The sequence below is a fragment of the Corythoichthys intestinalis genome, chromosome 3, assembly GCF_030265065.1.
Source record: "Corythoichthys intestinalis isolate RoL2023-P3 chromosome 3, ASM3026506v1, whole genome shotgun sequence".
Taxonomy (NCBI): domain Eukaryota; kingdom Metazoa; phylum Chordata; class Actinopteri; order Syngnathiformes; family Syngnathidae; genus Corythoichthys; species Corythoichthys intestinalis.
Genome location: NC_080397.1, coordinates 6,976,006 through 6,991,171, shown reverse-complemented (window position 1 = coordinate 6,991,171; position 15,166 = coordinate 6,976,006). Strand labels below are relative to the sequence as shown.

The window sequence follows — 15,166 nt, the reverse complement described above, 5'->3', positions numbered from 1 at the left end:
ATTTTCCTCTTAGCACAAGACTGTTATTTGTCATGACTATACAATTTATTTAGCAATTGGGGAAAAAATACTTGGATACAAAGAATATCCTATAAAAATAGTGGAGTAGAGGGATAAAAGCTATGATGACATTTTGCAGTTTGCTGTAGTCATCAACCTTGTGTTTGTTGTCTCTGTCGCCTTTTTCTCGTTCTGAATCTTCCTCCTCCTCCAAATATGACTCAAACATTTATGGCTGTATGTCACATACGTACATCCTCTGAATCGACAATATCGTACGAATAATCCACACTTGAACCAGAATCGCTGAAAAACCCTTCCCCCTCCATTGGGCTCAATGCTAAATCCGCTAAAATCGCTCATTACAGCAGGGCCGAAAACCAAAAGTGGTTTTTGCCATGTGGCAAAATGTTTTTGCCATGTGGCAATTTTTTTTGCCATGTGGCAAAATGTTTTTGCCATGTGGCAATTTTTTTTGCCATGTGGCAAAATGTTTTTGCCATGTGGCAAAATGTTTTTGCCATGTGGCAATTTTTTTTGCCATGTGGCAAAATGTTTTTGCCATGTGGCAATTAGTTTTTGCCATGTGGCAATTTTTTTTGCCATGTGGCAAAATGTTTTTGCCATGTGGCAATTTTTTTTGCCATGTGGCAAAATGTTTTTGCCATGTGGCAATTTTTTTTGCCATGTGGCAATTTTTTTTGCCATGTGGCAAAATGTTTTTGCCATGTGGCAATTATTTTTGCCATGTGGCAATTTTTTTTGCCATGTGGCAATTATTTTTGCCATGTGGCAATTTTTTTTGCCATGTGGCAAAATGTTTTTGCCATGTGGCAATTTTTTTTGCCATGTGGCAATTTTTTTTGCCATGTGGCAAAATGCATTTTGCCATGTGGCATTTATTTGGGGTATGTGGCAAAATGCATTTCGGTTTGTGGGGGGGTATATGGTATTTTGGGGGGTATATGGCTGTTTTGCAGGCCATACAAGTCCATGCCATTGACGGCTATGCACGTCCAAATTGTTTTTTCATTTTAAATGGCAGAAAAACATCTTTGGCTGTGTTTTTTGACAGTACACTTTACATTAGAGCTTATCGGCATTCATCTGGAACCCCAAGTAAGGCTCTGCCATTGACGGCTATGCACGTCCAAATTGTTTTTTTCATTTTAAATGGCAGAAAAACATCTGTGGCTGTGTTTTTTGACAGTACACTTTACATTAGAGCTTATCGGCATTCATCTGGAACCCCAAGTAAGGCTCTGCCATTGACGGCTATGCACGTCCAAATTGTTTTTTTCATTTTAAATGGCAGAAAAACATCTGTGGCTGTGTTTTTTGACAGTACACTTTACATTAGAGCTTATCGGCATTCATCTGGAACCCCAAGTAAGGCTCTGCCATTGACGGCTATGCACGTCCAAATTGTTTTTTCATTTTAAATGGCAGAAAAACATCTGTGGCTGTGTTTTTTGACAGTACACTTTACATTAGAGCTTATCGGCATTCATCTGGAACCCCAAGTAAGGCTCTGCCATTGACGGCTATGCACGTCCAAATTGTTTTTTCATTTTAAATGGCAGAAAAACATCTGTGGCTGTGTTTTTTGACAGTACACTTTACATTAGAGCTTATCGGCATTCATCTGGAAGCCCAAGTAACGCTCTGCCATTGACGGCTATGCACGTCCAAATTGTTTTTTTCATTTTAAATGGCAGAAATACATCTGTGGCTGTGTTTTTTGACAGTACACTTTACATTAGAGCTTATCGGCATTCATCTGGAACCCCAAGTAAGGCTCTGCCATTGACGGCTATGCACGTCCAAATTGTTTTTTCATTTTAAATGGCAGAAAAACATCTTTGGCTGTGTTTTTTGACAGTACACTTTACATTAGAGCTTATCGGCATTCATCTGGAACCCCAAGTAAGGCTCTGCCATTGACGGCTATGCACGTCCAAATTGTTTTTTTCATTTTAAATGGCAGAAAAACATCTGTGGCTGTGTTTTTTGACAGTAAACTTTACATTAGAGCTTATCGGCATTCATCTGGAACCCCAAGTAAGGCTCTGCCATTGACGGCTATGCACGTCCAAATTGTTTTTTCATTTTAAATGGCAGAAAAGCATCTGTGGCTGTGTTTTTTGACCGTACACTTTATATTAGAGCATATCGGCATTCAACTGGAACCCCAGGTAAGGCTCTGCCATTGACGGCTATGCACGTCCAAATTGTTTTTTTCATTTTAAATGGCAGAAAAACATCTGTGGCTGTGTTTTTTGACAGTACACTTTACATCAGAGCTTATCGGCATTCATCTGGAACCCCAAGTAAGGCTCTGCCATTGACGGCTATGCACGTCCAAATTGTTTTTCATTTTAAATGGCAGAAAAGCATCTGTGGCTGTGTTTTTTGACCGTACACTTTATATTAGAGCATATCGGCATTCAACTGGAACCCCAGGTAAGGCTCTGCCATTGACGGCTATGCACGTCCAAATTGTTTTTTTCATTTTAAATGGCAGAAAAACATCTGTGGCTGTGTTTTTTGACGGTACACTTTACATTAGAGCATATCGGCATTCAACTGGCACCCCAAGTAAGGCTCTGCCATTGACAGCTATGCACGTCCAAATTGTATTTTCATTTTAAATGGCAGAAAACATGTGTGGCTGTGTTTTTTGACGATGCACTTGACATTACAGCTTATCGACATTCAACTGACACCCAAGTAAGGTTCTGCCATTGACGGCTATGTACGTCCAAATTTCGGTGTCGGCTGTCTTTCTGCACTGATGAATCTTGGGTATGCGGTCACTACGCTCGCGGTTTGACCAGAGGCATAGCAAGGGTCCCCGGGGGCCCCAGGCAACGAGCAACATGGGGGCCTTTTGAGTCACGTGACACACATACATACTCGCGCAGTATAATGAACACAAAGGTGAGGGGGTGCGAGTGCGTGCTGCATGCACGTGTGGTCCATCTTGGCCATCAAAGTGGCGAAAAGTAGCACTTTACATTGACTCATATGGATGTACTTACATTCGTTCATGGACGCACACATTTTAACAGGTGGCTGTCCTCTGCTCGAAATGCGCACCTTACGCCTATTCTCGCTCCCAGAATACACAGCGCTTGTGACGTAGGACAATAACAGGACTGGTTGCCATGGGAACGTACGCATACCCAAGGAACCTTGATAAAAGGAGTATTGAAATTGCTAATAAAATAGTTTAGAATTATTTTAGATACATATATGTTGTATTTTTCTTATAGAGTATTCAACGAGGAATACAATAGACTAATTAATAGACTTTTTTGGAAAATCACCATTTCTTTTAGTAGTTACGAGTAATGAGTTGGCCTGTGAAAAGCAACGTAAAACAATTCGGCAAAGACTTTCCAGAGAGTTTGGTGAGTTACTCTTTAAACAATCATGTGGTATTAATACCTGATTGGACTTTCTTAAACATGTATAATCTACGTAACAGATTTAGTGCTGATTGGGATTGATAACAGAATTGTTAGATAATCTGCCAAATGATTCCATCGTATTGAAACACAGCGAAATTGGAGTGGCACCCTTACAGTTGTTTCGACAGACGGAAAACTAGAATCAATACATTGCGTAACAGTTATTCAGTATCTGTGTAAAAGGAGAATAAAAGAAAACTGAGACGTACAAAGTATTTTATTTTTAAACATACAACACAATCATATAAAAACAACCAGCAATAAAATTAAGATTTACCTGAAATTGTTGACGTGGCTCCTGAAATAACCTCGTGGTCAAACCCAGAGGCGTCGCGTCCCATTAGGCAAACCAGGCAATTGCCTAGGGCCCCCAGCCAGAAGGGGCCCCCTCAGAGGGCCAACAGATTTAGCACACGCAACTTTACTGCACTGTCGCAGCGACAAGTGTAGGGAGTGTTTCAATAACATGGAATCATTTGGCAGATTATGTAACGATTCTGTTATCAATCCCAATCAGCACTAACTATGTCACGTAGATTTTACGTGTTTAAGAAAGTCCAATCAGGTATTAATACCACATGATTGTTTAAAGAGTGACTCACCAAACTCTTTGGAAAGTCCTTGCCGAGTTGTTTTACGTTGATTATCACAGGCCAACTCATTACTCGTAACTACTAAGAGAAATGGTGATTTTCCAAAAAAGTCTATTAATGGGTCTATTGTATTCCTCGTTGAATACTCTATAAGAAAAATACAACATATATGCATCTAAAATAATCCTAAACCATTTTATTAGCAATTTCAATACTCCTTTTAGCAAGGTTCCTTGGGTATGCGTACATTCCCATAGCAACCAGTCCTGTTATTGTCCTACGTCACAAGCGCTGTGTATTCTGGGAGCGAGAATTTCGAGCAGAGGACGGCCACCTGTTAAAATGTGCACGTCCATGAACTAATGTAAGTACATCCATATGAGTCAATGTGAAGTGCTAGTTTTCGCCACTTTTATGGCCAAGATGGACTGCACGTGCATGCACCGCGCGCACTCGCACCCCCTCACCTTTGTGTTCATTATACTGCGCAAGTGGTATGTGTGTCACGTGACTCAAAAGGGCCCCATGTTGCTCGTTGCCTGGGGCCACCGGGGACCCTTGCTACGCGCCTCTGGTCAAACCGCGAGCGTAGTGACCGCATACCCAAGATTCATCAGTGCAGAAAGAAAGCTGACACAGAAATTTGGACGTGCATAGCCGTCAATGGCAGAACCTTACTTGAATGTCGATAAGCTGTAATGTCAAGTTCATCGTTAAAAAAACAGAGCCAAAAATGTTTTTCTGCCATTTAAAATACAATTTGGACGTGCATAGCCGTCAATGGCAGAGCCTTACTTGGGGTGCCAGTTGAATGTTGATAAGCTTTAATGTAAAGTGTAGGGTCAAAAAACACAGCCACAGATGCTTTTCTGGCATTTAAAATGAAAAAACAATTTGGACGTGCATAGCCGTCAATGGCAGAGCCTTACTTGGGGTTCCAGATGAATGCCGATAAGCTCTAATGTAAAGTGTACTGTCAAAAAACACAGCCACAGATGTTTTTCTGCCATTTAAAATGAAAAAAACAATTTGGACGTGCATAGCCGTCAATGGCAGAGCCTTACTTGGGGTTCCAGATGAATGCCAATAAGCTCTAATGTAAAGTGTACTGTCAAAAAACACAGCCACAGATGTTTTTCTGCCATTTAAAATGAAAAAACAATTTGGACGTGCATAGCCGTCAATGGCAGAGCCTTACTTGGGGTTACAGATGAATGCCGATAAGCTCTAATGTAAAGTGTACTGTCAAAAAACACAGCCACAGATGTTTTTCTGCCATTTAAAATGAAAAAAACAATTTGGACGTGCATAGCCGTCAATGGCAGAGCCTTACTTGGGGTTCCAGATGAATGCCGATAAGCTCTAATGTAAAGTGTACTGTCAAAAAACACAGCCACAGATGTTTTTCTGCCATTTAAAATGAAAAAACAATTTGGACGTGCATAGCCGTCAATGGCAGAGCCTTACTTGGGGTTCCAGATGAATGCCGATAAGCTCTAATGTAAAGTGTACTGTCAAAAAACACAGCCACAGATTTTTTTCTGCCATTTAAAATGAAAAAAACAATTTGGACGTGCATAGCCGTCAATGGCAGAGCCTTACTTGGGGTTCCAGATGAATGCCGATAAGCTCTAACGTAAAGTGTACTGTCAAAAAACACAGCCACAGATGTTTTTCTGCCATTTAAAATGAAAAAACAATTTGGACGTGCATAGCCGTCAATGGCAGAGCCTTACTTGGGGTTCCAGATGAATGCCGATAAGCTCTAATGTAAAGTGTACTGTCAAAAAACACAGCCACAGATGTTTTTCTGCCATTTAAAATGAAAAAAAACAATTTGGACGTGCATAGCCGTCAATGGCAGAGCCTTACTTGGGGTTCCAAATGAATGCCGATAAGCTCTAATGTAAAGTGTACTGTCAAAAAACACAGCCACAGATGTTTTTCTGCCATTTAAAATGAAAAAACAATTTGGACGTGCATAGCCGTCAATGGCAGAGCCTTACTTGGGGTTCCAGATGAATGCCGATAAGCTCTAATGTAAAGTGTACTGTCAAAAAACACAGCCACAGATGTTTTTCTGCCATTTAAAATGAAAAAACAATTTGGACGTGCATAGCCGTCAATGGCATGGACTTGTATGGCCTGCAAAACAGCCATATACCCCCCAAAATACCATATACCCCCCCACAAACCGAAATGCATTTTGCCACATACCCCAAATAAATGCCACATGGCAAAATGCATTTTGCCACATGGCAAAAAAAATTGCCACATGGCAAAAAAAATTGCCACATGGCAAAAACATTTTGCCACATGGCAAAAAAAAATGCCACATGGCAAAAACATTTTGCCACATGGCAAAAAAAAATGCCACATGGCAAAAACATTTTGCCACATGGCAAAAAAAATTGCCACATGGCAAAAATAATTGCCACATGGCAAAAACATTTTGCCACATGGCAAAAAAAATTGCCACATGGCAAAAAAAATTGCCACATGGCAAAAACATTTTGCCACATGGCAAAAAAAATTGCCACATGGCAAAAAAAATTGCCACATGGCAAAAACATTTTGCCACATGGCAAAAAAAATTGCCACATGGCAAAACCATTTTGCCACATGGCAAATACCACTTTTGGTTCTCGCTGTCTCTCCATTCTCTGACATCAACACCCAGATGGAGGAGCCAGAGCGCTACAATGACAGGAAGAGCTAAAAGGCAGATTAAAAGACTTATTTGTCGACTTCTTCGCTTTTTCAAATTGTTGTATATAATCGAATCATCTCAAAGTATGATTTTAATTCCAATAAAAATGCTATTTAAGTTGTTTTTTTTTAATCGCCTCAACACGTATTTTAAATAGGCATATTCTGTAGATTATGTATGTTTTTTTAGCGGTGAAATTTATACTGGGACACTGCAGATCAATACTGGGGCACGCCCATGTTGGAGTTAATGGAATTTCTACTACCATATTTTTCGGACTACAAGTCGCAGTTTGTTTTTTTTTCATAGTTTGGCCGGAGTTGCGAGTTACTTACTCTCTCTAATACTTTGGAGCGACTTATGTGTGAAATTATTAACTCCTTATTATATCATTGTTGCTTGTTAAATTGAAAATTGCTTTCCAAGATGACATGTCTGTTCTTAGTCTGGGATTTTTGGAACAAATTTCCCCCAAAAATGTGACTTATACTCCAGTGGGACTTCTATAGGTTTATTTTCCTCTTCATTGTGCATTTTTAGCTGGTGCGACTTATAGTCAGCTGTGACTTATAGTCCGAAAAATATGGTACTTTATTTTTATAGCTAAATGTTTATTTTCGTACATTTTGTAATTAGTCATTTATTTTCAACCGCATTTCGTGCTGCATGACAAATGTGCAAATACACATATATATTTTTTCACTTGGTTTAAACCACCACCCCATGAACGTTTTTATATGGCTATCGTGTTGGGATAGTTTGTTTGCAGTTTTTGTTTTTGTTTTTTTAATATAGGGACTCTGTATCAGCAGATCCTAAAAGGGTACAAAAATAAGTGATCGGGATGTCCCTACCAAAAATAGTCCCTTACCCGATAAATCAGGGGTGGGCAAACTATTCCACAAAGGGCCGCAGTGGGTGCGGGTTTTTGTTCATACCCATCATGAGGGCAGCTTTTCACCAATCTGGTTTCTTACAAGTACAATCAGTTGATTGCAGTCAGGTGCTCCTTGTTTCCACTGAAACCTCATTGGTTATACTGTGTGTGCTGAATCAGTTGGAACAAAGACCAGGACCCACTGCGGCCCTCGAGGACCGGTTTGCCCACCCCTGCGATAAATGGGTAAATATCTGCCTTTGCTAACCTTCATGCCGTTCTCCAGAATAGAAATTTCCCTCCGTTCGATCATTTTATAGATGGGTACGAGCTCTCCGAAGCCCTGAGTCACAGCCATGATGTCGGTCTCTTTGGACAGATACGTGGACAGATCCAAAGCTGTTTCCAGACCCAGCTTCTCAATGCTGCAACAGGCCAAAAAATAATAACACCATTGTGTTCGGTATGAATACTACTTAATACTACTACAAAAACACTTATTTAACACACAATATATCCAAAGGAAACTTGACAGTGAACAAAATACACTGTTTCCCTACTTGACCAGCCGGAAGACATCATGTATCAGACTAGCACGGTCCTTGCTGCTAAGCGCCGTATGATTGTTCTGCAGAAGGTTAATCATGGATTTCCACCCGTCTTTGCCGTAGTGAACGATGTAGTAGCCACTCATATCCACATTTAACTTGATCCAGTCCACTGGGTTTGGAACACGCACAAGGTCTGTGGAAAAAGAGATACATAGGTTGCAAATGCAATGAGTAAGGCAGTCGAAATCAAGGGTTTAGAAAAGATTATCCTAAGGATTATTCATTGAGTAATCAGATAAAAATGTATTTTGCGTTACTTCTACGGTACTGATTATAAGACTGTTCGATTAACCGATTTTCAACCGAAACAGACCTTACTGGTTAAAACTAAGTTAAAAATGTTCAAATCGGTATGTTCAATTTTCAAAAACCGCAACATCTATCCATCCATCTGTTATCTACCGCTTAATCCCGGATCGGGTCGCGGGGGCAGCAGCTTTAGCAGGGAAGTCCGGACTTCCCTCTCCCCAGCTACTTCAACCAGCTCCACCACCAGATCCCAAGGCGTTCCCAATCCAGCCGAGAGACATAGTCTCTTCAGCATGCCCACAGTCATTTCAAGGGCCTTCTGCCGGTATGACATGCCCGGAACACCTCTCCAGGGAGGCGTCCAGGAGGGATCTGAACCAGATGCCTGAGCCACCTCAGCTGGCTCCTCTCAACGCGGAGGAGTAGCAGCTCAACCCCCAGTCCCTCCCAGATGACCCAGCTTCTCACCCTACAGTATCTCTAGAGAGAGCCCGGACACCCTGCGGAAAAAACTCATTTCTGCCGCTTGTATCGAGGATCTTGCTCTATCACTCACGACCACCAGCTCATGACCATAGGTCATTGTAGGAACGTAGATCGACTGGTAAAACGGGAGCTTCGCTTTTTGGCTCAGCTCCTGCTTCACCACAACAGACTGGTACAGAGTCTGCATCGCTGCAGGCGCTGCACCGATCCGCCTGTCGATCTCTTGTTCCCTCCTACCCTCACTAGTGAACAAGACCCCAATATACTTGAACTCCTCCACTCGGAGCAGGATCTCATCCCCGACCCGGACAGGGCACGCCACCCTTTTCCAACTGAGGACTATTGTCTCAGATTTGGAGGTGCTGATCTTCATCCCAACCGCTTCACACTTGGCGGCGAACCGCTCCAGTTAGAGTTGAAGATCATGGCTTGATGAAGCCACAGCACCACATCACCTACAAAAATTAGAGATGCAATGCTGAAGCCACCAAACCGGACCCCCTCAATGCTTCGGCTGCATCTAGAAATTCTGTTCATAAAAAATATGAACATAATCGGTGACTAAGGGCAACCTTGGCGGAGTCCAACCCTCACTGGGAACAAATCCGACTTACCGCCGGCAACACGGACCAAACTTTGGCACCTGTCGTACAAGGACCGAACAGCCCTTACCAAGGGGCTCGGTACTCGTACCCCCGAAGCACCACCCACAGGACTCGTTGAAGGAAGACCGGTTGGGCAAACTCCCATGCACCCTTGAGGACCCTGCCGAGAGTGTAGAGCTGGTCCACCGTTCCAAGGCCGGAACGAAAACCACCCTCCTCCTCCTGATCCCAGATTCGACTTCCTGACGGACCCTCCTCTCCAGCACCCCTAAATAGACTACCACTATTTTGGTTCATCTACATAAGCATTTCCGCTCGTTCCCACTAGAGCGCGACGTCTTAAACAACAATAAAAACAACATTTGCCCAGCCAACTTTGGACGAAAATTGCATAGCGCCATAAGTAAGTGTATTATCTCATGATGTAATTAAAGTATTATGTGTATATGTAGAAGGATTGCAGTGGATCGTCAAATAAAACATGCGGCCTCGAAACGTTCCAACACTTCCTCATTTACTTCGTCTGCACACTTTCATGTAGAACAAAATGACAGACAGGTATACAGCGCCACGTCTGGCTGAGTGTATATTGCACTATAACACAAGTATGAAAGTATATGCCTGTGTGTGTGTGTTTCTCTGTCTTGTTTTCTGTGTGTTTCTCTGTCTTGTTTTCTTGTCAAGATTGCTGCCAATAGATTACAGTATTGAAAAGCATATCATGTTGTTTTATGTTTTAAGACAATAAAAAAGTAAAATGCATAGGTCTACATTTGAAAACTGAATCTATATGCACATTGTTCGTTGACCGATGAATGTGTTTGACCTGTGGCCTGTACTACGAACGGGGTTCAACCTACCCAGAAGTAACCCAGGGTTCCAGCGGGAAACCGGGGTTGACAAAACCTGGTTATCCATTGTGGGGTTAATCGGTGCTACGACGTTGATTATGAAGTTGATTTGCTGAACCTGTGTTAACTCAATCAGAGTTACTGCGCGGTCACATAAAAGGGGGCGGATACCACAGTCATACACTACTTTTGACGATGGCACGGGCACCTTATTTCTCAGACAAGGAATGCATGATAATTATGAGTTATGAAGAATTCAAATCCATCCTCACCGCGAAATCCAACACCACTTCAGCGAGTAGAGCGCGACTGGTCTGTTAGCAGCAAATTAAAGATTGTGTGAATGCGTAAGTATGCCAGATTTATTGATGTCCGTGAAAAGAAATGAAGCCTGCTGTCAGGACAATAAAATAAGATTTGGTACATTAACTGTAATTTATCGTATGTGCATCACCACATGAAGCAGGATGATTGTATGTTTAGTCCCCTTGACTGTATGAGTCTATTCATGTCCTTTGAATATCTTCAGAGGCAACAGCAGCAGAAAAGCACCTGGCAACAGGTCAAAGTGAAATATAAGGACCTCATCCAAAATGGTAAGTGTGTGTGGTGGGTTGGGGGGACAGAAGAGAGAGTGAGAGAATGAAAACATGCTTTTGTCTTTTCTCACAGCCAACAAGGGGAAAGTTGCAGTGAGGGGCACAGGAGGAGGAAGTGCACCAGAGTCCTTCACTGTGGCTGAAGAGTTGGCCCTAGCCAACAACAGTGGCAGGCCAATTTTGGAGGGGGTGCAGTCCACCCCTTGTGTAGTGGAAATGTCCACCCTCTATGTGCAGGGTAATATATGGCATTGGGGTGGTAATATATGGCGTGGTTAATCGGAAACCCGAGGTTAAGCAATATTCAACTCTGAGACGACCAGGTTTGAGATGTGGCGTACATTGCCATGGCAACATTCCCCGGTTTCAACATATCCACCTTTCGTAGTCCCAGTTAGCCAGGAAATTATGCTGAACGCGATTAAGTTACTCTCGAAATTATCCTGATAAGCCAGAAAACCGGCTTCGTAGTACAGGCCACTGACGTCTTTTGTAAAGATGAGATGCTCATAAACCTAAGAGATCATTTTGTTTGTGACCTTCACTGGGGTGCATATTTGCGTTTGTTTAGACAAGGTGATTGTCACCTTGCATATTGTTATTATTGAGTGAAAGTTTTGCACTAATAATTCATTTATGCAAGTAAAACCAGAGAGGATTATGGCATAATACAGCACATCACCCTGAGCCTGGCTGGCAACCTACTTCACCTGACTGACTTGATTGACTGGCTGGCTAGCTGGTTGGCAGACTGACTTGCTGAAAGACTGTTTGATTTACAGACTGACTGACTACGTTTTCTCATGTTTGATTTTGTTTAGAATGGAATAAGCACTTTCTTCTTTCATAATCGCTTTATTAAGAACAGAGCTGGAGTCTGTTGTATAAATAAAATGGTCTTCATCCCAAGGGATTGTTCTGTGTGTATTCACAAAGTTAAATTCACTGTCACTTTCAGTGCTAATAAAGGAAAAATATTTTTAAATAGAAGACATTCGAAAACCTTTTTCTTTTGCCAAGAAATTGTAATCGACATCGGAAAATCGGGTTTGAGAGAAAATATTCTGGATTTTCTTGTTAGGCAGACTTGAACAGCCCTAACCGATTATTACAAAGGGCTACTAGTTTGAGATATATGTTACAGCTACTTCAGGTTCAAATACACTGTAAAATATAAGGACTTATGTTGACTTTATAAAATAATAAAAAAACAAATAAAATAAAAATAAAAAGGCTAACTTGCTGCCTGAGATAATTATATTTATGTTACTTACATTAATTAGATGCAATTTACTAAGTCATGTCAACTTTTAAGGACTCAAATTAACCTTAATAATTATGATAGTAAATTGTTAATTCTGAGTTTGCAGTACTCAAATTAACTTTAATGAATTACAGTAATTTATTCATTGTGCGCTTCCAGTACTAAAGTGATACCTAAGTTAGCTTTAGTGCTGCTCATTCATCATATGCAAGTGAACGTCATTTTTTTACATGAAATAATGCTACAATATAAACAGCACATGCTAATTTCATTGATAACACGTTTTCAAACAATAATGACCCTACCTCCAAATAAATGATGGCAGAACACTCAATGGATTAACTCATTGGAATTATACTATTTTAAAATGCTCAACAATGCATTTAAGACACGAGAGACATTGGCTCTTGACATGCTGCTGAATGTTTTGTTAATCCTTGGAGTGAAATTAACAATCAGTAGTGTAACCAGAGCTCTCTTCAACACTTTCACATCAATTTGATAATTAAATATTGTGGCGAATAACTACCCATCATCCATTGCGGCGGAACAGATAAATACCAATCGTTACGATATTTTACGGCAACGTGACATTTTATAAAAGAGTAAAATATTTACTTATCAAATCGATGTGAAGTAAGTAAAGTAATTGAAGGTGCTCAAGAGAGCTCTGGTTGACAGCGCAGTTCACCGTGGACATGTGCAGAAATGTTTTGTGGTCAGAAGGGCGAAATAGACGAGGCAGATCTGCGCATCTCTACAAGAATGCTCGAACAACACTGGGTACAAAAAAATTACATTTTTTCTAATTTGACTTGACTGAGATGCATCAAATTAGGCATTTTTTCTAGCCCCAAAATACTACTTACTTATAAAAAAAAAAATTGGGGTTCACAACTGGTTGATAAAAATTAGTTCACTTATTCCATTTAATTAAGTTGTATATTGGCATTAAGAGTATACTGTAAGTCAACTACAAGTTACTCATAGCCCGGCATTGCTCTGGTTTGTGTAACGTGAACGCAGTACAATCAAGTGTCAGATAAAACATACTTTTCTTAGAGATGCACTTTTAATGTATAATTAATAGTAATACAAGGGTACACAATCGCTTTTCCATCACTCTGTACAGAATTGTGGTGAGCGACAGAGAAAAATGAGAGAGACCGTTTTGTTTCATACTTGCTGCTCTTTTACTCTATACAATGTACGACCCCAAGAGACAGGGCCTTTACTGAACAGAAAACACAAGAATATAACAATGGCATCCACCACTCTCAGTGGTGGGTGCCACAACTACAGTACCCATGAACCATTGCGGGCATAACACATAATAAATAAAAGTCACTACTAGGGGTGGGAACCTCTTGGTACCTCACGATATGATACGATTTGCAATACAAAGCTCTTGATAACGATCTCACTATACGGCGATACAACGATTATCGATACATTGGTCAGAAAATCAAGATATTCAACCAAGCAAGTAATAGCTAAGCCATTTTCATCCTTCTGCTGTAAATTTATCACTAATCCAATCCATTTGAACTGGGAGGGTGACAGTGAATAAACCCCTACCACTTCAAACGGGCCCCTCACACTTCTAAGGCTGTCAGTGGCAGCCAATGCCAGGCAACGAGGTAATTCTAGGCCATTTGAAGTCATTCCCTTTTGATTTTCAGTCACTTCCTGCTCATTTTGGGGCCTTTCCCCCCTACTCACTACAGTATGAATATCCAGCGGAAATGAATCCCTGAGTAATATTCCAGAAAATTGTACATGGCCTACAGAAATCAAACCCATCTAAAAACACTCCCAGAAACAAAGTCGCTCAGCCATTTCGGAGTCCAAAGGGAAAGAACACACACATGCACACACACCCATAAAGTTCCATTTATATAGAAGAATACGCAGTCCCCGGGTTACAACGTACCTGACTTGCGTGATTTCGAATTTATGACGCCGGAGTCTTTTGCGCCATTTAGTCTCCCGTCATCTCGTAATAATGTCTTGTCTGCCATTTTGTCACCAGTTGCGATCTTATTTTTATTTTATTAACATGACAATAATCCATGTTTTTGGATAGTTATTTTGAGATTTGAGAGTACTAATCATCATCACCATCACGACATTGCGTAGAACTGACCAGGTGAGCCGGGCCTCTCCAGTACTGGCGGTCTTGTGCCAGCAGATTTGCATCCTTCAAGGTAAGTCCTTGTTGTTGGAGATCATCCACGATGGTGTCAAACCATCGAGTGCGGGGCTTTCCTGGTGGTCGTCTACAGCCTGCAGCCTTTGGTTCAGAATGGCTATTGTCAGGTGGTCAGGAAGAAGACTGACAACATGGCCAAGCCAGCAGATGCGGCGCTGTGCAGCCAGGCGGGAGGCTTGGGCTGATTTGTCCGGGCTCGCAGTGTTTCGTTGGAGATTTGCTGGGGCCACCTGATGTTCTCGGTGGTTCTGAGAGCCCTGCTGTCAAAGCCATCTATTCTTGCGGCCAGTGTCTGGTTTAAGGGCCATGTTTCAGAGCCATAGAGGAGAATATAGATTACGGAGGTGTTGTAGATTCGGAGCTTCATCTTCCGTGAGATGGCTTGGTGCCACCAGAGTGGTTTTCAGTGAGACTGGAGGGCAGAGGCTGCACGGGCTCTCCAGCGAAGAACCTCTGATTTAAGGTCACAGTTATCGGTCACCGGGACCACTGTTCAACGGCTCTACGGTGTTATCACCAAGCAGGATGGGGGGTGGATCAGGTCCCTCACCGACATGCATGAATTTGGTCTTGGCCCAGCTCATGTGGAGACCAAGCTTTTCTGCCTCTTCGCTGTATATGCTCAGAGCATCCCTC

General features: G+C 41.7%; 1 protein-coding gene across 1 annotated transcript in view; it reads right to left on the bottom strand.

The window, feature by feature from the left end:
• erap1b (endoplasmic reticulum aminopeptidase 1b) overlaps positions 1-15,166 on the bottom strand; it is an 85,134-nt gene that overhangs the window by 24,728 nt on the left and 45,240 nt on the right. Inside the window, exons 13-14 of the mRNA XM_057832747.1 lie at positions 8,214-8,397; positions 7,922-8,078 (exon numbers count right to left, since the gene is read on the bottom strand). Coding sequence (XP_057688730.1) covers positions 7,922-8,078; positions 8,214-8,397 — 341 coding nt within the window. The remainder of the gene's footprint in view (positions 1-7,921; positions 8,079-8,213; positions 8,398-15,166) is intronic.